This window comes from Pieris brassicae, chromosome 3, assembly GCF_905147105.1.
Source record: "Pieris brassicae chromosome 3, ilPieBrab1.1, whole genome shotgun sequence".
Lineage (NCBI taxonomy): Eukaryota > Metazoa > Arthropoda > Insecta > Lepidoptera > Pieridae > Pieris > Pieris brassicae.
The window spans coordinates 13,909,302-13,932,518 of NC_059667.1; the positions used below are offsets into that span (position 1 = coordinate 13,909,302).

General features: G+C 34.3%; 2 protein-coding genes across 3 annotated transcripts; one reads left to right on the top strand and one right to left on the bottom strand.

Moving 5' to 3' along the window:
- Positions 1–12,207: 12,207 nt before the first annotated feature.
- LOC123707695 (2-oxoglutarate and iron-dependent oxygenase domain-containing protein 3-like) lies at positions 12,208–13,784 on the bottom strand. Its single transcript, XM_045657972.1, has 4 exons — positions 13,488–13,784; positions 12,938–13,364; positions 12,676–12,828; positions 12,208–12,535 (listed from the first exon to the last, which is right to left on the bottom strand). Exons 1-4 carry the CDS (start codon positions 13,580–13,582, stop codon positions 12,260–12,262), a joined length of 951 nt encoding a protein of 316 aa, XP_045513928.1. The 5' UTR covers positions 13,583–13,784; the 3' UTR covers positions 12,208–12,259.
- A 199-nt stretch (positions 13,785–13,983) lies between these two features.
- Positions 13,984–23,125, top strand: LOC123706849 (dynein regulatory complex subunit 6-like). 2 transcript variants are annotated; one of them, XR_006753435.1, is made up of 14 exons: positions 13,984–14,366; positions 14,445–14,545; positions 14,615–14,760; positions 14,840–15,012; positions 15,140–15,198; positions 15,394–15,553; positions 16,879–17,069; positions 17,523–17,609; positions 17,967–18,471; positions 19,246–19,451; positions 20,061–20,234; positions 20,566–20,725; positions 21,932–22,119; positions 22,792–23,125. XR_006753435.1 is itself a non-coding variant. In XM_045656376.1 (13 exons), exons 1-13 carry the CDS (start codon positions 14,291–14,293, stop codon positions 22,048–22,050), a joined length of 2,157 nt encoding a protein of 718 aa, XP_045512332.1. In that variant the 5' UTR covers positions 13,984–14,290; the 3' UTR covers positions 22,051–23,125. The 2 variants fall into 2 exon arrangements, 1 of the variants encoding a protein (XP_045512332.1); XM_045656376.1 differs by having other exon boundaries at positions 21,932–23,125.
- Positions 23,126–23,217: the final 92 nt, after the last annotated feature.

Genomic DNA, 23,217 nt, shown 5'->3' on the forward strand with positions numbered 1-23,217 from the left:
TACAATTTTGTGAATCCCTTAGCCCTCGCTCTTCATCCACTATTGTGTGGTCAAATGTGAGGAGATTCCGTCGTTCCCTGAACCATGTTGATGCTTCTTCAAATAACCCTTCTGACTGGATTAACAACTTTGCTGACAAATTGGCTCCACCTTTCGTTCCCTATGTGGACTCATTTCTGAGTTATATGCCAGCTCCAGCTTCCGATGAAATGGATGCTCTCTTTTCTTTCTCTGGGCTTCAAATCGCTCTTAATGGTCTCAAAGATTCGACTCCAGGGGAAGATGGCGTTCCATATTCCTTCCTGGCTAGACTAAATGACAAAGCTAAACTTTACTACCTTAAAATAATAAGCAAAGGTTTTGAAACTGGTATTATACCGGCATCTTGGACATCTCAAATAGTCATTCCCATTCTCAAACCTGGAACCCTTCAGATTCAAATTCATATCGACCCATAGCTTTGTCATCTACTTTAGCTAAAGTTACAGAACACCTTCTTAAAAACCGACTAGAATGGTTAATGGAAAGTAGAAATATTCTCCCCTCCTCCCAATTTGGGTTCCGGAGGGGTTTGAGTACCACAGACAGCCTCAGTATACTGACAACAGACATTCGCTTAGGCTTTACTAAAGGTGAGTACCTTGTGGGTGTGTTTCTATATTATTGCTTCTGCATATGACAATGTCCTACTTCCGGCACTCAGGCAGAAAATGCTTAAGCTGAGTGTACCTTCGAGGATGGTTCAACTTATATGAAATCTGCTATTTTGCAGATCTATTCTGACAAAGCATCAGAAAACCTCTCTTCCCCCCAGACTAGTCTGGAAAGGTCTCCCTCAAGGCTCAGTTCTCAGCCCTCTGCTCTATAGCATTTATACCCACGACCTCGAATTGTCTGTCACCAGTTTTTGTAACATCTTACAATATGCTGATGATATTGTCCTCTATCACAGCTCAGGCAGTATTGGGGAAGTATCCTGTCGTATCAATTCTGCTTTGTATTATCTAGGCCAGTTGTTGTCTGACCACGGCTTGTCCCTGTCAGCTGGCAAATCTCAGGCAGTGGTGTTTACAAGGAAGAGATACATTCCTACTCTACTCATTTCATTTGAAAATCAAGCAATCACCCTGACAGATAAAGTAAAATTTTTAGGTAGTTATTTAGATAATCGGCTGAACAGAACTGCCCACTCTGAACACATAATAAAAAAATGTGAAAAAGGTATTAACGTACTAAGAGCAGTAGCGGGGGTTTGGTGGGGTGCTCACCCCTATTCTTTGAAGTTATTGTATAATGCCTTAGTACGTAGTCATATGGATTACTGTATGTTTGTTCTGGATCCCTTTAACAAATCTTTACTAATGCTTTGCAGGTTGAGTGTGTTGATCCTCCTCTACACATCCGCCGGCGGTATTTATGTGACCGCTTTGTTAGCAAGATGTTACAGTTATCATCCCACCCTCTTTGGCATCGATTAACCCGACTATCACATGCCCCTTGCACCCGCAACTCCTCTTCCTATCTGCTCGACAGTTATCTAAAGTACACCAGCCTCCCTAACCCCATGATGTATTTTCCAACAAATCCCCTATATTCTACTCCTTATAAAGCCCTGGTATACAAACCTCCCATCATCACAGACCTTGGTCTGATCAAAGGAGCCCCAGATACCAACATCAAATTACAAAGCTATATTAATCAAAATTGGTCAAATCATCTCCTTATTTACACTGACGCATCAAAGCTGTCTCCAGATGGCTGTGTTGGTGCTGCCTGTTGGGTTCCTCGGTATAGAATTATCCTGAAATTTAAATGTCCTCCCGAGTCTTCAGTGTTCACAGGAGAGGCCACAGCTGTATTGGAAGCAACCCTATTTGCACACTCCCATAACATACAACAGACAGCTATTTTGACAGACTCTTTAAGTTGTTTAATGTCCATTAAAGAAAACTCATTTCGTAGCAAATCACGTTTTCCTATTATACTAAAAATCAGAGAGACTCTGCTCTCTTGTAATCAAAAAGGATTATCTATCATACTAGTTTGGATTCCTAGCCACTCAGGTATCCCAGGAAACGAGTCTGCTGATTCATGTGCCAAAGCAGCTGTTGAGTCAGGTTCTCTAGATCATTTTAAAAATTCAGCTCAGGATCTTTGTTCTCTTGCAAAGCCATATCTGGACAGAACCTGGAAGATATTTTGGAATGACTCTAAATCGGTTAAGGGTAAGTTTTATGCTTCCATCCAACCAAACATACCAAGACAACCCTGGTTTTGTTATTATCGAAATGCAAATCGCTGGATTACATCCACAATCTCGCGCCTGCGTCTTGGACATGCTTGCACCCCTGTTCATCTAGCCAAGCTCCGGATAAGGGATCACTCTATCTGTGAGTGTGGCTTCGATGAAGGCACTGTATCTCACATACTATTTAATCGTCCCAAACTAACTTATCCTCTTTATGACGTTCTTCCCCCTAAAGTCCCCCGTCCTTTAAGTGTTAAATGTTTGTGTTTAGTCCATATTGTAGATTTTTATGTAAATATATAGAAAGCAATAGAATTAAAGTGTAATATATATAAATTATTCATAAATAGTAAACAGTATTTAATAATGCTTTTACTCATATTTGTGTTGTCTGTGCTGTCTCAAAACTAACAATCGAATTTCAACTATTTTTTGTGCATATTATAGACTATTATATTATATTAAATTTATGATGTCATCTCCAAGTGTTTTTGAAATTATAACCCAAAACGAGCAATTTCTAGTGGCTGAACTGAAAAAGGAAAGAGCCCGATGCTCGGACCTGGAAACTATTGTCTATCAACTGAAGGACGAATAGCTCAGCTCGAGAAAAAAATAGAGCAGCCTTTGTGTTAAGCACAAAGGGACGAGGCAGCCGCTGAATCAATTCAGTATGAGACGGACGAAGAAGAACTGGCTAAAGAAACGGAATGGGTGCGACAAAAAACCAGAAAGAAAAGGAAACTAAACACCTCCCCTTCCCCCATGAAAGAAGTTACTTGTAATAAAGTAACCAAAGAAAAGCCTAAAAAGGAACCCCTTCCACCCCCGATTATTGTTGAAAATGTAATTGAATACCAATCATTCTACGATTCCTTACTTAAAAAAGAATTGAATAAAGACTCGTTCACAGTAAAAATGCTTAGAAATGGATCGGTGAAGATTAACACCAATAGTGAAGCTACCTACAGAGTGATCACAAAACATCTTAAAGAAGAAGATGCCTCGTGGTTCTCTTACGAAAACAAGCAGAGCAGGCCAATAAGAGTAATGGCAAAAAATCTCCATGCTTCTTGCAAGCCTGAAAGGATAGTTGAAGACCTTACTCGCCAAGGATTTAAAATTTTAGACGCAGCCGTCAAATATAGCTGGAAAACCAAAGAACCGCTTAACATGTTTATTCTGTCTTTCCACCATCAGGAAAACATAAAAAATATCTACGAAATAAAATCCATACTTGGCTGCAAAATTGATGTACAGCCACTGAAATCACCGAAATTGATTCCCCAATGCAAGAGGTGTCAGGCTTATGGGCATACACAGAAATACTGCTCCAAGGAGCCGAGGTGTGTGAAATGCACTGCAAAGCATCTCACAGTCGATTGTAACAAGCCACAAGACGCGAAACCGAAGTGTGTTCACTGTGGTGAGTCACATCCAGCTAATTACAGAGGCTGTGTAGTAGCAAAAGATTTACAGAAAATGAGAAATGTCTTAAAATCAAAATCAATGATAGAAACGGACAAATCGGTAAAACCAGCAAAATTAGTTTCCAAAACTGTTTCCTTTGCCCAGGTAACTAAAGGTCCTAAGACTCCATCCCCAACACAACAAAATGAGATAGCTAGCACAGGCATGGATGAAAAGATTAACACCATACTTTCATTATTGACATCCTTTGATGATAGACTTAAAAAACTAGAAAGCGGCACCAAAATAGCTGCTCCCAAACGTCTTAAGCAATAATGGCTTTAAAAATAATGGCATGGAATGCTAATGGGCTTTTAAAACACCAAAGAGAACTTCAGATAATTCTTAAACATGAAAACATTGACATCTGCTTGGTATCGGAAACACATTTTACCAGGGAGTCATACATTAAATTTAAAGGATATAATGCCTACCATGCCCTTCACCCAAGTAATAAATCCAGTGGGGGAAGTACAGTTATAATAAAGGATAGCTTAAAACACCATGAGGTCTTTAAATATGAAAAAGAGCATATACAGGCTGTGGCTGTGAGCCTATCAATGAAGCGGTATCCATTAACAATATCATCTATTTACTGCCCACCAAGACATGCACTTAAGTACGACCAGTACAAAACCCTGCTAGAAAGTCTTGGAAATAGATTTGTGTTGGGAGGCGACTTCAATGCAAAACATACCTACTGGGGATCAAGATTAATATCGACCAAAGGAAAATAACTGTTCAATGCTATGAAAAATTTGAGATGTGATGCAATTTCCACAGGAAGGCCCACATACTGGCCAACAGACAAGAATAAAATACCAGATCTTATAGATTTCTTCATATTTAGAGTAGTATCACCAAATGTTCTCCAAATAGAAGAAGCCTATGATATGAACTCAGATCACTCACCAATCTTACTCACAATTGGCGAAGACCCTATAAAGCGAAAACTGAATCCATCTCTCGTGAACACGCATACGGACTGGGACAGCTTCAAAATTTATCTTGTCAATATGGTAGACCTTAGAGTACCTTTAAAGACTGAGGAACAATTAGATTTAGAAGTCAATAGATTTACAAAGAACATCCAACAAGCTGCTTGGAGTAATACTCCAAAATTTAAGAAAAAGGTACAAAACAACTAGAGAAGAGAGAAGAGATTAAAAATTTGATAAAGACAAAACGAACTCAAAGAAAAAGGTGGCATTCCACAAGATGTCCAGAAGACAAAAAACATCTGAATAACCTCACTAAACAACTGAGGAGAGAGATTAAAATACATAAAGATACTTCAATAAAGAGATACCTAAACCAATTAACTTCTGATGGTTCCACCGATTACTCCATCTGGAAAGCGATAAGAAATATCAAAAAACATACAACACATATTCCTCCCTTACGAGAGTCTAATGGGAATTGGGCTGCAAGTAACATACAAAAAGTTAAGAGGTTTTCTGATCATCTAGAAAATATATTTCAAATCGATGAAGAAGATTTACTTAACTTCGAAGAAATAACGTCAGAAGAGCTGAACATCCGTCTAGTCACACCAAAAGAGGTTTTAAGTAAAATTAAATGTCTAACTAAAAAGAAGGCACCAGGTTTTGATCTAATTACGGGTGAAGTCCTTCAGCATCTCCCCCGTAAAGCCGTAGTTAAATTGACAACCTTAATTAATGCCTCATTTCGACTTCAATATGTTCCCAATATGTGGAAAGTTGCGGAAGTTATAATGATTCCCAAGCCAGGAAAACCTCCACACGAAGTCACGTCTTACAGGCCAATCTCACTGTTACCTGTTATAGCAAAGCTATTTGAGAAAATCTTTCTCAAACGTCTTAACCCTATTATTGTCAAAAAGCAGCTCATACCAGATTATCAATTCGGTTTTAGAGAAAAACATTCTACCATAGAGCAAGTTCATAGAATCACAAATAATGTTGAAAAAGCACTAGAAGAACAAAAAGTCTGCTCCACTGTCTTTCTGGATGTAGCTCAAGCATTTGATAAAGTGTGGCATCGAGGACTTGTTCATAAATTAAGGAAATTACTGCCTCGTCAATTTTCAAATATCCTTGAGTCATATTTAACACAAAGAATGTTTAGAGTACGACAAGATGATGATTATTCAGAACTAAAAGAAATAAAAGCTGGGGTGCCGCAAGGGAGTGTATTAGGTCCGGTCCTGTACCTCTTATACACATGCGATATTCCTGATCTAAAAGATAACGTTATCGCGACCTTTGCCGATGATACTGCTATCATGTCTACGGCGACTACTGAAAAGGAAGCGGTAGTAAAATTACAAAAAGCCATAAATATTGTTGGCTTGTGGACCAAAAAATGGCGGATAAAACTAAATCAGTCTAAATCAATTCACATAAACTTTTCCAACAAAACATCAAATTACCTGCCAGTATATATTGATAACGTCAAAGTGCCGTTCCAAAATTCAGCTAAGTACCTAGGTATGACGCTAGACACCAAACTCCGATGGAAGGTCCATGTTAAAAAGAAACGCGAAGAGTTGGATCTCCGTTACTCTAAATTGTACTGGTTGCTCGGAAGGCATTCCACGTTATCAGTACAAAATAAATTATTGATCTACAAACAAGTCCTGACACCTGTATGGACTTATGGTTGCCAGCTGTGGGGCTGTACCAGTAATAGTAATATCCAAGTAATCCAACGATTCCAAAACAAAGTGCTCAGGGGAATAGTCAATGCTCCCTGGTACATTCGCAATTACGACCTCCATCGGGACCTTAATGTAGAGGACGTCACCACATTAATAAAAAAGGCTGCTGGAGCACACGAACATAGGCTCCACCATCACGTGAATGTCGAGGCTATTCAACTCCTTGATACCACTGACCTAGTGAGAAGATTGAAAAGGATAAAACCATTTTGTGAATTAGTGTTAGTGTACTTTAATATTAAGTGCTAAACAGTGAATGAAAAAATGAAAACACAAGAACAGAGTGTCTTTCCTTTAATAGAGACTATAAGAAGCGTTATTGGACACTTACTTATTACAATCCTTTTTAGTAAATTAGGTTAGACTTAAATTACTTATTAGTCTTAAATTAGGCTAGATTGTAATGTTCCATGATGTCGTAGTAAAGACACATGTATATAATAAAAAAATAAAAATAATAAAAAATGCGCGATCTGGGACGGGAGAAAATACCTGACGATACGTTGAGGATACTGTGGCAGAGTCATCTTCCCACTGCCGTGCGAGCCGTGCTAGCCGTAACGGAAACTAAGGATATAGATAATCTGGCCACTGTGGCTGACAAAATCATGGAGACTTCGCAGCCACAGATTTCTGAGTTATCATCGCCTCAACCTATTAGAGGGGACGATAAGATTTTGGCTGAAATTGCGAAACTGAGCGTTAGGTTAGCTAACTTAAGAGACTCCAGTAGTTTTCGTCAACGTTCCCGGTCTCGCAATCATAGCCAGACCCGTCGCAGCGCTCAGAACGAGGATATGCTCTGTTTCTACCACTTCCGTTTCAAGGAGCGCGCCAACAAGTGTGTGCAGCCCTGTTCCTGGAAGAAGGGAAACTAGAATGTGCGCAGGTATATGAGGCGGATATCTGTGCTGTTTCCCCAACGCATCGCCTACGTGTTATGGACTACAATAGTGGTTACAATTTTTTAGTAGACACAGGAGCGAATGTTTCTGTTCTTCCGGTAAGAAAACGTTCTTGTAATAATTATTCTAAGTTATCCGATTACAAACTATACGCAGCTAACGGTACCGAAATTCGAACCTTCAGTGTTAAGTCACTAGAGCTCAATTTGCGTTTACGTCGTCCGTACCGCTGGGATTTTATCGTAGCCGAGGTAAAACAGCCAATTCTCGGTGCCTATTTTTTAAGCGCATATAGTTTGTTAGTGGATGTAAGGTCACGCAAGTTGATAGATAATTTAAATATTTCAGCATCTATTGTGAATTGTAACTTAGCTTCTGTGACCACTATTGACAAAAGTCATCCATACTGGGATGTAATTTGTAAATACCCAGATATTACTAGACCTGTTAATTATAAGAATAGTCCTAAGCATAATGTGTATCACTACATCGAAACTACAGGTTCTCCAGTTCACGCTCGTGCTCGACAACTTCCGCCAGATAAGTACAAACGTGTAAGGGAAGAATTCAAGGTAATGCAGGAGATGGGGATATGCCGCCCATCGAAAAGCCCATGGTCTAGTCCACTGCACGTAGTTCCTAAGAAAAATGGCGAGATTAGGCCATGCGGAGACTATAGGCGATTAAACGCAATAACGAAGCCTGATTGTTAGACTTGACGTTATTAGAGCTTACCATTGCATACCTATTTTCCCGGATGACATTGAAAAGACAGCGATCACGACACCCTTTGGACTTTTTGAATTTCCAATGATGACTTTCGGTTTACGCAACGCAAGTCAAACTTATCAACGGTTTATGGACCATTCGGTACTTCAAGGTTTTGGTTTTTTATTTACTTTTGTCAACGACGTAATCATAGCTTCGGAGTCAGTAGAACAACATAAAGAACATTTAGACAAAGTTTTTGAACGTTTTAGTCAATTCGGTTTATCTATTAATCTCAGTAAATGTTGTTTTGGAAAATCAGAAATTGAATTTTTAGGGCATACAGTATGTAAGAATGGCATTCGACCTTTGGACAGCAAAATCGAAATTATTAAAAATTATCCTAAGCCTAAAACGATTGATGAGTTACGTCGTTTCTTAGGAATGGTTAATTTTTATCGTTCTCATATTCCCAACGCAGTTAGGTATCAAATAGTTTTAAATAAATAATTACGTGGTGCGAAGAAAAAAGACAAACCACCCATTGTGTGGACATTCGGTGCCGACGAAGCTTTTGATCGGTGCAAGTCGTGTTTACAAGAAGCGTTTACACGTTGCGAGGTTCCAATTTCATTAATGACTGACGCTTCAAATTCTTGCGTTGGAGCAGTTTTACAACAATATGTAGATAATAAATGGAAACCGTTAGGTTATTTTTCGCAAAAAAATTCAGATGCTCAAACCAAGTATTCCACTTATGATCGCGAATTACTAGCAATTTACTTAGCGATTCGTCATTTTAAAGATTTAATAGAAGGCCGTAAGTTACATATTTACACAGATCATAAGCCCTTAATTTACGCTTTTAAAAAAACGAGGTGCGAAAAAGAAACACCTAGACGCATAAGACAGCTAGCATTCATTAGCGAGTATACTACCGACATTAGACATATTACAGGTTCCGAAAATGTGGTAGCAGATTCCTTATCACGCATAGAGACAATACACTGTCCTACCTCTATTAATTATGAGGAGTTGGCAGACGCTCAAGGTGGGGATGAGGAGCTCTCACACATCATCAACGATGTTAATAGGCGAACTCAATTCAAGAAAATAGTTATGCCCATGTGTAGCAAACCTATTTTCTGTGAAATATCGACAAACAACATTAGGCCATACTTACCTAAGCATTTTCGTAGATTAGCTTTTGACACAATACATAATTTAGGACATCCAGGCATACGCTCATCTAGAAAAATGGTGTCTAGTAAATTTTTTTGGCCATGTATGAATCGTGACATTGGGATTTGGTCTAAGAACTGTTTAGCATGTCAACGCACTAAAGTAGTTAGACACACTAATTCAGCCGTGCAAGCCTTTCCAACGTGTGGAAGATTTGAACACGTGCACATAGATCTCGTTGGACCTCTTCCAATAACGTCAGAAGGATTCAGGTATTGCCTGACTATGATAGACAGACGCACACATTGGCCGGAAGCATTTCCTCTTAAGGATATTACCGCGGAAACTGTAGCCAAGTATGTGTATGAATGGTTGGATATCGCGTTTCGGTTGTCCTTTAAGGATAACAAGCGATCAGGGACGCCAGTTTGAGAGCGACTTATTTTCTAAGCTTATGGTGTTGCTAGGTATCAATAAAATCCGAACAACTCCATATCACCCACAAAGCAATGGCGCCATAGAAAGGTGGCATAGATGTTTAAAAGTTTCATTAACAGCGCGTTTAATTCAAAAATCATCATCCTGGGTTGACGAATTATCAACCGTATTGTTAGGTCTTAGAGCAGCTATTCGAACGGACAGTAAACTTAGTGCAGCCGAGATGACGTAGGGTCAAACACTTCGCCTGCCGTCCGATATTTTTAATAAGGAGGAAATCACAACAGGTGATGATTTCACCTACGTTCAAAAGTTGCGTGGCATTTTGAACAGTTTTAGACCTGATCACAAGTCTCATAGTAATTCGTCATTTTTTGTTCATTCTGATCTGAAAGACTGTGAATATGTTTTCGTTCGTAACGAGGTACATAAACCATTAACGCCAACGTATGATGGTCCGTACCGTGTGTTGAGTTGTAAATCTAAGGTGTATAAAGTTGAGTTTCCTAACAGAAATGTTCAAATATCTATTGACCGATTGAAACCAGCATATTTCTTATCGAATTCAAGTGCGACAGTTAAACATGACGAGGAACATGACACCGACTTACGGACTACGCCGACACGCTCAGGTCGTGTTACGCGGAGACCTGTACGTTTTGCTGATGTTAAGTTTTAAGTACCCGTTGTATCAAAATATGTTTAAGCAATCGAATAACATTTTATTATTATTTTTTGTGGAACTACTAGATATTTACGTTATGTTTCATACACATTTTTTGTACCCATATTATTGTTATTTCTACATGCATTTTTACACTTATTTACATTTTTGTGTAAACAGAAAAGATTAAAACATGTTTATTATGTAATTTTTTTTAAGAAGGGGGATGTTGTGGGGACAACTGTCGACGTGTGAAAATTACGAGTCGCGAGTCAGTCGTCTCCGGGCCCCGTTGCGCTTAGACGAGTGTTAGGCAATAAATAATAGTCACGTAATTACTCGTTTAATTTAATCCTGGCCCATAAGGAGATGACTCAACATCCCCATTTATTTAGAATCTTTTCCTCGGTTAATATGTTATCAGATGTCAGATCGGTTTTGTTTTATACAGGTTCAAAGGACATTTCTTAATTTGATTTGGGGTTTCTCTACATTTTTACCAATGGCATATCATTCAAATTATAGGCTCAGCCAAGTCATTAACATCAGTGTAATTGATCAATTTATTTTGATGTTAATTAAATAAGAAGAAATAAATCTGATTTTGAGATGGTAAATTTTTTTGGCATAAGTATTACTGCTGTTGGTTACATATTTGTTAAATGGGTAAATTTTGTTTATGAATTGTGTTAAAAATCTATATTTGGCCCAGTCGCTTACTGGTTGATAATTATATGCCAGATTTATTTAAGCAAGATCATCCAGCTACCAGATTGATAATAGATGGTATAGAAATACAATACAATATATCAAAACCAAAAAACCCTACAGCACAACAAGCAAGATTTAGTAGCTACAAACACCACAACACCATCAAATTTTGGTGAGTGCTACACCTGGTGGCCTGATATTGTTTTGTTCAGAAGGATATGCAGGTTCTACCAGTGACCGCCAAGTTCCCTTTTAGCTGTTATTGATGAAAAACATGCAATAATGGCTCTCCATGGATTCAATGAGCAAGATCTATTTGTTGCCATTTACAAACATTTTTGAAAGATCGATCACAATTGCCTGGTGTAAAATTAAAAGATGATCTACACTATTAGCACAAATTTCATATACATATTAAATGTCTTATTGGGCTAACAAAAACATTAAAAGGTGATGTAAATTATTTTTATGTGTCATTATTATCAAGAATATTTTACATTTGTGTAATGCTATGTAATTTTAAGGAAGGAATTGTGGAATAAAAGTCCAAAGTAATCAGTGGGTTTTATTATTAGTAAGTAATTCTTATAAATATATTTATTAAATATCCCACATAAAATTTATCCAATACTTTTAATATATGATGGATTCTTCATCCTTTTTTCCTCATAAATTAAGCTGCCATCAATGTCACCTTTTATTAAAAATGGAACTGTGTATTTTTAAGCAGTTTTCACTTGTGAACACATTTAAGAATTACTAAATCGTACCTAAGGTTTACAAAATGAATTCTGAAATCTGCTGAATGCATATTGTTATGGGTCAAGCGATGATAGCGACATCTGCAATTTGCTTTGCGTTTTTTTATTAAATTCTTAAAATACATTAGTAAAGTTAGGGCATCGCAATATCTCCTTACTATATCTCGTACTTCTATCATGTACAAAAATATGTACTTAAAATGTGTTTATATTTATTGTTTAAGTCCTTTAATGTTGTAGTTTTTTTAATGTCAGATATCACCACATATTACAATGAAATATAAAAAATCTACTTTTAATTTAACCTTACCTAGATATGACAAAATCATTGATGATTAATTTCTCATGCTTGTAATAAAATACTGTTTATAGAATCAACAATGTGATAAACTAATACACATTGTAATAAAAAGTGTTAGTAATTTATTATAATTTTTATTAAACTTAAGGCTAAAAACTAAAATACATGATTTATGGAATGTTATATTTGTCAATACTAGGATCTTTAATGGCTTGTTTTTTGTCACAAGTAAAAGCAATGGTCATGGCATATCTAACTCCTGACTTAACTTTTTCTACAAAATGTAAATTTTCATGTCCACTTGTAAATATACTTAGTCTTCCTTTTTTTGGTTCAATGGTAGTGTTGTATTTTTCATCAATAAACACAAATCTTCCTCCTTCAAAGTTAATATTATAATCACTTAAATATACTAGACTAGTATAGTGAAAACTTGGGTATGTTTCCTGGAAATAATATAACTCATTATACAATAGATTTTTAATATAAAAATACTAAAGTAAATCTTATATAACTCTTAGGTTTACAATTTTTGCTTGTAAGAAATTTATATTTTATAAAAATTTAATTACCATTATAAACTTACTTTATCAACATGAGAATGCCAATATTCATCATGTTTAGTAACAGCATTTCGAGAAGTCATTTCAGATATAAATGTTGGATGTGTTAAATAAATTTTATCGATATCCACATTAAAATGATTTGCAATGGTATACTTCACTTTTTCTTTTACACTCTGAAAATTAATAGACAAACAGATTTTACATTTTACACATTTCATTAACAAAAATGCATAATATTAAATGTAATACAATGGCTAGCTGTTCATTATAATTTTAACTTACTCTATATAAATTGAAATCATCCTCGGTAAATAAATTTTTCATGCTATGGGACTCATATATATTTATGAATGCTTGACCTTTCGACATAGCTCCACTATGTAAATCAATAACCGAAGCCCCACCTAAACTTCTTCCATGTTTTAATCCTTTCTTAGCAATTGCCAGTAAACCTTCTACTTCTGTCAATGATACAACTGTATCAAAAACAAATCTTTTACATGTCTTTGGAACACAGCCATCATAAGAATTAACTTCTTTCAAATACTGAGGAGAGCATTGTAAAGGTTGGACTTTTCCTGATAAAACTTCATTTTGTCTGGCAAATGTTCGTAACTCATCCTTTGATGTAAAATACACAACAATCAATAAAGATACTATAACTACACCACGTGACAATACTCGCAAGGGAAGTCCTTTATGAATTGATCTACAGGAAACACAATAAAAACATTTATTTATCATCAAATATTATACATTTAGAATAATAAGTTGACACACTTGTAAAGACAAAAGTGTTATTAAGTTCAGAATTTAAGTTCGTTTTACTTACGGTTTATGCTTGCCCTTCGTGTGGTCTTTAAAATTTAATTCGTTTACTGTATCTGTTTTTTTTACCAATTTACCTCTTCTTTTTATGTCGTTCATTTCTTATATTAAATGCTAAATAACAGCATACAAATGTTTTCAAAATAAACCGATTGATTTTTGAAGAATGAAGCCGGTGTCCCGACTGCTGTCAACCGTGCATACAGATACCCAAAGTACCTTTTTGACAACTGACCAGAATATAATAAATAATTAATGTTCTTTAAGAGATAAAGAAGCCACTCCTAACTAATATTTCCACCTTAGTTTAGTTCCTATTAATTAATACATATACTATATAATTTATACATATAACTAATTTATATATATAAATTAATTGTATGTTTGTGTAACTTACAGCTAAGTAAAGTAAACTAAGACTCATGTATCCCGTATGTCACACCCAACAATAAATCAAATTTTTGACGTGCGGAAGTCAAACTTCGCGCTAAGTTTTGTTTCTGAATCTTACCCTGAATCTAAGCCCAAATCCAATTTACGGTTGTCTACTTATTTTTCGTCATGACTACTTAATAGTATATTTGGATCATAGTCATTTGTCTTTTTTCGTAATTTTCGCATTATTCTGTGGCGGTATCTCGTTCATATAAGTACATACTATTTTGTATTTTTATTGCAATTTGTGAATTAAAGTTAATTTTCTCAAAATTATTTGTATCAACGGTTTCTCGAAATTATATATAAAATTTAGGAACAGTTTATATTGTACTATTAGATGTACTTGCTTTTGATTGTCATTTTATAGCCATGTATTTTGAAAATGACTTCGAGATCGAGGTTTTCAACCATTCTCATCTATTTCAAGTTTTAAGCGGAGGGGTTTGTTAGTATTTCCACTTGTTCGCTTTATTCGGTTTTCATGTTTTTTATTTTCTTTTATTATAGTCCAGTTGTCTTTTAGGTGACATTGCATCAAGATATGATAATGTGAGAAGTGTACCTACACATACAGAAGATGGAATACCCATCAGAAAACTATACGTATCAAATCTTCCTGCAAAGGTAACTATAGTATTTTTAAGTGAACTTTTATATTTATAGACAAAGCTATAATTTTGATTATGATTGTAGACTACCCGCTCAGAGCTATTTGGCATCTTTGCTCCGTATGGTTTTATCAAAAGTTGTTGGTTGAGGATGGGAGATAGAGGCCCAAATAGATCTCCAACTCCAACATATGCATTTGTTACATTCAGCAATCCTGCAGATGCCCACAAGTAAGGTTCTTTATTTTAGCCACTACTTACACACTGCATTTTATCTTTCACTGTTAAATAACTTGGCTTTGTTTCTTAGAGCGTTGTTGGCTCCATTTCATGAAAAGCAGCTTCGTGGTTACAATCTTCGGATATCCCCAGCTGACAGTTGGCATCAACCAGTAGAAGATAGGGAGGGAAGAGTGCACTGGAAGCCTCTAGGTGAAAGAACTGATGCCAGATTGTGCTCTAATGATCTTGATCAGCATCCTGGTTGGTATAATTTTGTTTTCAATGGGTATAATGCTTTTTTCATAAATTAATTACGCTCCATGATAAATAATTTGGGAGTTTTTGAAAATGATTTCTAAAACAATATTTTTTTCAATTTTTACAAAAGGATCTGAGGTGTCAATTGCTGGTAGTTCGGCAAATCATGAAGGTGAAACAAATTCTCAGGTAATCTATGTTTAAATTGTTAATAAAAAATCTATTTCTTTTCATAGTTTTGCTGAAGTATGATGTGATTTACATAATATTCCCGAGACTAACATTTATTCTAAGTACTAAGTAATTAAGCTGTTAAAATGAATAAATAATGAGTTTCTTGCCAGATGTAGTACAGCAAATAAATCATGTGTTGTTTAATTTCAGACATCAGAAGAGGATGATGACAGTGATTCATATAATATACTGAACATTCTTAATCAAGATTGCATGTCACATATACTTAGCTATGTACCTGTACTGGATTTAATTAGATCAGAAAGAGTTAGCAAGAGATGGCGCAACATGATTAATGAACATTTACAAGGTAAAAACTACTTTATCTATTTTAAGTATTTATTAGTGATCTTACTGCTAACATACATATTATGAACAAAACACTTAGACCAATATATAAATAAAGCCAAAACAGATTACATAGACAAACAATATATATGAAACAGAAAATGTAACATTAATACACAAAAAATAAAATTAAAGAAAACTGAAATTTAACATCAAACAAACAACAATTAATACTTTATGTTTTAAATATTGTTAATGCTAAAGAAAGCCAAAGTCTTCTCGCCTCTTTAAATATTTTCTCACATCCTATTTGGTGAGGTGGAAAATATCATTATCCTCATAATAATCTATAGCTAGATAAAATCCGAAACATACGGGGGAGGGATTCTTAGTGAAATTAACGCCAGCAAGGGGATAACCATCTGCCTATTAAGAATGTCGTGCAAACATAATAAGTCTTGCTTACTCCGCCGTCATTCTAATGAGTCTAAATTAAAACATTTGCAAGAATCTGCATATCTATCGTCACATTGATACTGTTTAAAATTAAGTAATTTCACAAATTTTGTAAATTATCGACAGCTTTTATATAGTATGGAGACCAGATGGAACTTGCATACTCCAGCACGCTTCTGATATACGCGAAATAAAGGCTTTTTATACAATTTATTGCCGCTTGACAAATCCTAGTTGGTTATATACTTTGCCATGTTATGCCGTGTATATGTTCTGATAGGCCCATTTTTCATCTAATAATATTCCAAGGCCTTTTACTAGATTTACTTGTTTTAACACCCCAAGTGTTTGTGTCGATTTTATAAATGAATTTTATTTTTTTGTTTTCACGCGAAAAGTTATCTTATTACATTTGCTTATTGAAAGTTTATTTTGTTTGTAATATATTCCTAGCCTATTGAGGTCTTGTTGAATTTGATTAAAGTTATCTATGGATTTTATTCTTAAGATTTTTTTTTATTTAGAAAAGTGAAAACAGTATTTTATATCCTATAAATAAGCATTAAATATGTCTTATCATATCATATGTATAATGGTATGTCGATAATGGTAAAGGAATGGTTTTTAGAGCCTGTTTTACGAATTGGAACTACATGTGCTTTTTTCCATTATTAAGGGAATGTACATAATGTGTTAAGGGACAGATTATAGATATGTGATAATGGTGTTGCAAGTTCCTTACTACATATACATACAAATTTATTATTCATATAAAAAAACTCAGTGTTTAAGCCTTAATAATAAAACCTTCCAATAAATGCTTATTATTAATAATAGTTAATTATTATTCACTTATTTTTAACCTTTGAAATATTCCTATTGATATTTAAGGTATACGGACATTTAAAACGTCCTGGTGGCGTGCTACCGGAATTCGGCTTACCACAGCAGTTTTGCGTCGATTACTACAGCGATTAGGGGGCTCTCTTCATCATTTGCATATAGATCACAGTTGGTCTGCGCTCAATGACCGTACAGCTCATACAGTGGGCAAGTACTGTCCGAACCTTGAAAGTTTAAAGGTAATTTTTTTAGAATAATGATTTTTACAACTGTTCTGGAAGGTATCTTATCATATAAGTTTAAGATAATTGTGAACACTCTTTATAGGCTTAGTTAAACTCTTTTAGTTACCTTTTCTGTGTGTGATGATTTATATCTGAGCACTTCTTGCATTTAATATATTTTTGTGTAAGTAATTCTAGGTACCCACTTTTAGTTAGGTGCTCAAATGTGCAAGCATCTCAATGTTAGAATTAATATTACTATTAGTAATTTTGTATTCATTTGGTGGTACATAAAATAAGTTACATATATCGATAAGTTTATAGGAGTAGGAACTTGAAGTGTTTCATATAGTTTACGAAACATATACTTCAATAAATTTAAATACCATACAATATAAATATTTAAAATAAAAGCATAAATCTTATTATTTTTAAAAATGTCTCAATTATTTATTTTGCTAATTGCAGGTTGTTAGTATGAATACAAAAAATTGGAATCCTCTTATATATGGCTGCAAAGAACTTACAGAGTTAACATTTGTTTCTTGCCATAAGGTAAATTTAACCATACATAAATATTGGATTACAAAAAAATTAAATTTTTATAATTATTTAGTATATTTTTTTTTTTTTGGGACATTTAAAAAATATGGTAAGGTCTGGTAAGAGTTGGCCTAAATTCACATCACCAATTTTTTTTTGAAAGTCAGTATTGGACGCTGAATCCCTAGAACGTTTCGTCGAACCACTTCGTCAGCACTAATATTACATATAAAAAAATTCTACATTTCAATACTATATAAGGAAAGTATGTAATGAAAAAATGGTTTACTTCAAAAACCAAAGTTAAGAATTTGAGTTGAAACAATCAGCACTTACTACGAAGTCATCTAAATGTTATTTCTATTTCAGCTTACTGACTCTAGTTTAGTTCATGCCGTTAAGCCGGAATCAAAGGTGGAAAAAATAAGTGTGGCAAATAATTCTCACGTAACAGGCCTATTTCTTAACATAACCCAACCGTCTAAACTCACATCTCTATCGTTTTATAACTGTTATAGTCTTCAAGGGCCGGTGTTGTGCGTGGCTTTAAATATCCTACCAAATCTGACCACCCTCAAGCTTGACTTGTGCCCGATATATGTGTGGAAAGTGATACCGTTAATACTAAATAAATTGCCGCAGTTAGAAGAACTTTCACTCAGAGAATATATGACGGTGGGTGAGTGTGTTATGCAAGTCAGTACCGATGAATTTTGCAATTCCTTTGCAACTTTGAAGAATTTGAAGCGACTCCATTTGAATAACAACATATATGTGTCAAATAGTGTGTTGAAGCAAGTGGGGCAGACTTGTCTTGAATTAGAATATCTCAATATATCTAATTGTAATTCCAAATTGAATTGTGTGCAACCAGGTAAGTTATTGTCGTGTCCCACGGTTTTAGCCTTTTTTGACTATAAAGCGAAATTCTTTAAAAAATCTATTCTCTCTTCAATTCACTAATGTCATACCAGTCATTTCTACAATTGTGGATTTTAATGGTAATCAAATTAAGTATGTATGTATGTTTTCACACCTGGTTTTTAATTTACACGTAAACTAGTTTGTATCTCGGTTTGGAGTCATGCAACATGATAATTAAAAAGCTAAATTTTAGATTTTTATTTAGTAATATTATAGACGAAATATTCGATTTTTGTTTGTAATTAAACTCAAAAACTAATGAAACAATTTCTTTAATTGTTCACCAAAATAAATATACACGACTTATTTTGCTTATACCTATATCAATCTACGTATAATAATTAAATAAGAGCGAAGTATCTTTTTTTCTTTTCTGTTAATTAAAATAATATCCTTATCATGAGATGAGTTTTCTGAACTAAAACAAAAAATAGTGACGCTGCCACGCTTGTTCTTGGCCTCAGATTTCAGTGAACTAAAAATGATCACAAATATCATTTTTCTTATTATGCAGGACGGTGATCAACCTACTGTGTCTAACATTCGCCGTCCATTATTAGGTTTCCTTAGTGTACGGCCGATGAAGTTAAAGTTCTATACGTGATATTTATTGATTAAAAAAGGCCTTATAATATTTATCGTGGGCGAAACCAGGAATTACTAATTAAAATTAAAAAAAAAAAAAACGTTTTTAACTACTAATAATACATTTTTAATATTCAAGGAGCTGGCGATGAAGGTGTAATTGCGATATGTTCTTCATGTCCAAGTTTAACCTACTTGGACGTGTCATATCTTGCGGGGTTAAGTCACACAGGTCTTAGTGCAATTGTCAAACTTAAGTCCTTACAGACATTAATATGCCGAGGGAATCCAGTGGTCACAACTACGCCGTTCATTGATATTGTAGATAGCTGTCATTACCTCGAAGTAAGTTGGTATTGTATTCCTTAACTGCTTTATTTACATGACTAAATTATGAGGACTTGGTTTTAAATCCCTGGTAGGGTCAGAAAGTTCAATTTGCTTTATTGTGGTAGCATGTTTGCATGGTGGTGGGATTTGAAATATGCAATTATGATTTTTCGTTTCAATGGTGGCCGTAGTCATGTAGCATCCCATCGCAGTATGAGTTATGGAATTAAAAGTGCCTTTTTCTCTGCCCATACACTTCCACACCATTCCAGTTATTCTTAACACAATTAAATCAGTGAATTCCATTCTTTTAGTTAAACTAGTCCCTTTCTGTCAAATTGTGTTCATGTGATGAAAGAGAAGATAGATGAGTCAAAATGGTTGATTAGGGTTCACTACCCTAGTGAGTAATGAAGTTAAATAATTATTTTTCTTAGGCTACTAAATCAAACTAAATTAGGCTATTGTATCTAAACATTCATATGTTTCAAAGTGTATTTTCGCTATGATGGAAATAGACAATGTAAAGTAGACATAGCATGTTATATTTCTTAGTCGGGGCAAATTATTTAAAACATGTATCAAAAACAAAGTTAATTTTGCTTTGCAACTAAAATGTTTTAGGAGCTTGATTTATGTGGATGCAACAATGTGACTGAAGAAATTATACCTCCGTTAATTAAATCAGTTGAAGCTCACCCGAGAAAGATAGTCACGAGATTAGCTGGCACTGCAGCTTATTTGGAAAATGAGGAAAATATAGAAGACAGTGAAAGCCACATTTTGGCATTGCCAGCGGTATGTTTAGTACTTAAATAATTTTAATCTACATAATATAAGCAAAACAGTATTTTGATTTATAATGAATTTGGAGAATTGTGCCTATACAATTAAACAAAATCAGATTTCCTATTTTTATAAACCAAAATGAAATTGCTATTTTGAATATTTTAAGAATGGTAATGCCATAGCAATAATATTTGGCGATCTAGAAAACTGTCAAGTAGACTAATTGTCAGTATTTAAGCAATTAAAATGTCAATTGTCAAAAGTAGCCCTTACCATAGAGCAAACACTTATAGTAACGTTTACTAGTCAGTTTTTATTGAACTGTAATTTTCTATAACAGTGGCACAATCACCGTGATTCACTAAATATCGATTTTAAAGACGACCGTTGCGACCCAAGATTACGTCCCGACTTCACTGATGACGTATACGATAATAGATCTGATGGATCCTTTGAATATGGATTTGAGCAAGACGTCTATGAACATATTATTGCCGAAAGTAAGTTGCAATTGTTTATTTTCGTCACAGAAGGCTTCTGCCTTTGAGAGGCAAGGAGGAAGGGTGCTTAAGGGTTTGAAGCCATTTTACCTGGGAATTGGAATAAAAATAATAATAATATGCCCTTCGACGGGCAAATATCTCCATTATCTATGTATTCATTCATTAAAATACTCAAATTTCTTACCTGAATTCTTATGTTGAGGCTGGTGCGCGCAATTTAAGTGTTTGGGAGACTACCCTATCAAATATATCCGTTTTCATCCCCACATTATTATTCCACCTAACACGTTCGTTTAATTTAGAGCAGTATGGAAAATGGAAACAAATGTTCAAGCATACCGATTTAATGTACGATTCTATTTAGGGACACACAGCAATTTTCAGCTCAGTCGCGCGAGAAACACCAAGATTGCCCTGTTTTGGCCATTTTGAATTTTTTCTACTATGAACTAAAGTTCTTAACAACCTTAGTCTCTTACGGGTTTGTCAGGCCGTTGGCGTTTCTAAGGAAGTTCTAGATTTAATAAAAAAATAATTAATATTCTCGACATGATCAATGTTCATACAATACCAAAATCGCCCACTCAATCTCGCTAGATATTGGCCGGCGCCGTTTAGGCAGGCCGTTGATTTTTTTTAAACCTTGGACTTGCCAGACTTGACGTTTTTCATATAGTCGAGCTCTACTCGACTATATGAAAAACGTCCCCCTAACTAAATGAATAAAAAAATTGATAATCCAGCTTTATATTCAAAAAGTATTCATTAACTTATTTTAATAATTTATTCCATTTAGATAACAACACCATTTTATATAGTATGTACAACTTAAAAAAAGTAATTTTAGTACCAATATTAACAACAAATAAATATAAATAGGCATTCATTTATCTCCCATAGCTGATTAGCGAACCAATTGCTCAACTATCATCTATTGTACAGAGGATCCTATTCCTACTGCCTTGCAATCTGCCTTAAAGTGATGCTGCGAAAATAATATCTTCTAATAAAATGTTATTATAATTAATTAGTTTCTATGAATTATAAAAGGAAGGCTTTCCGTTTTGACTGGCATTAAATTTTAATGCATCTGACATAAATCCAGACATTTCTGGATAAACAAGTCTGTTTAAACTTTAGATAAACCAAAATTACACTTATTCATATTATATTTGTTACCAAATAATGACTTTTATTTTTCAGTGTTTTCATCAGATGATGAAATGTTTTTAGATGATGATCTGGATTATGAGGCGATTGATGATGACCTGTTTGATAATGGATTTTTCGTCTTTCCTAATTCCCATGAAAACAATATATAGTTCCTTCGTACCTTGAAGACACAATAAATTTTTGTTACAATGGCTTTCTATCAAAGTGAAGATTTTTTGGTATTTGCTTTAAGTTTGTTTTTTAGGAGTAGATAGTACCATGTTATACTGTCTTATAGCTTGCTTATAATGAACATAGATAATAATAAACTTATAAATATAAGACAGTTGTTAATAGTTAAACTGGGGTATGTTAAATTGTCAAGTTCAGATTCAAGCAATGAAAGAATTTCTTATTAACACAATTTTGATTAACATGTGTAATAAATTTTAGTTCTCATTTCAAATGCTTTGTTTAAAGTAAATATGTCTTAATCAACAAGAAAAATGTTTTACTAGTGAATAAACTATTTTCTTCAATGAATACTGAGTCTGATGCGTAACTGTGATTAAACTATGCCCTTTCACGCAGAATTGAATAATTGGCTTCCATTACCCATAACTTGTAATAAATATTTTTTTAATAAAGTAATACCATGTCTTTATACCTAGTAATAATAATATGCAAAGTCTGAAACATTGTGATAGATAAAATTGTTCATGTAACATCATGTTAGTTTTTCTCAATGCTGGTATTATTTTAATTTTGTATAGTGTAAATTTAATGTTATAGTTAATACATCAGCTTTATTGTAAACTTGTTAAGTTACATCCAATCAAATAGTTTACACAGTTAAAAATGTATTACAATTTTATCACACATTTGCTAAACTTATTAATAATGACTTACAGATTAAACATTCCTGTAACTTTCTAAAGCAACAACAAAACTACAATAATTGAATAGTGAGAGAGATTAATGGTATTTCTGTATCATCCTATTTGGTATTAAGTATTTTAAACAACCCACATGGTTGAAAGGGATTTTTAAAAATTTATCTGTGATGAATTAAAAAAAATTGTATCTTTCTAAATACCAGGTGATCATATCTATACTCCATATATTATGATTTCTGTTAGATGTATTAAGTTCTTTTAGTTGCATTGTATTTATTAATTTTTGAGCTTTTACTATGTTGTGATCAACAATTGTTTACTTTTGTATGGAGAATACTTTTTGTTTCACATAGCCAAAAATCATTTAGAATTTTATTATTTTTGTAGTGTTTTTAAAGAATTGAACTTGGTTTGTGAGCTAATATTTTCTTTTTCAGTTTA

What these genes read in the sequence shown, in the direction of transcription:
- LOC123707695 (XM_045657972.1), bottom strand. Translation starts at nt 13,582, where the DNA reads ATGAACGACATAAAAAGAAGAGGTAAATTGGTAAAAAAAACAGATACA. An exon ending in ACGAAGGGCAAGCATAAACC is followed by an intron (nt 13,365 to 13,487) that starts GTAAGTAAAACG and finishes TGTTTCCTGTAG; the next exon opens with ATCAATTCATAAAGGACTTC. An exon ending in ATGATTTCAATTTATATAGA is followed by an intron (nt 12,829 to 12,937) that starts GTAAGTTAAAAT and finishes ATTAATTTTCAG; the next exon opens with AGTGTAAAAGAAAAAGTGAA.
- LOC123706849 (XM_045656376.1), top strand. Translation starts at nt 14,291, where the DNA reads ATGTATTTTGAAAATGACTTCGAGATCGAGGTTTTCAACCATTCTCAT. An exon ending in TGATCTTGATCAGCATCCTG is followed by an intron (nt 15,013 to 15,139) that starts GTTGGTATAATT and finishes TTTTTACAAAAG; the next exon opens with GATCTGAGGTGTCAATTGCT. An exon ending in GATTAATGAACATTTACAAG is followed by an intron (nt 15,554 to 16,878) that starts GTAAAAACTACT and finishes TTGATATTTAAG; the next exon opens with GTATACGGACATTTAAAACG.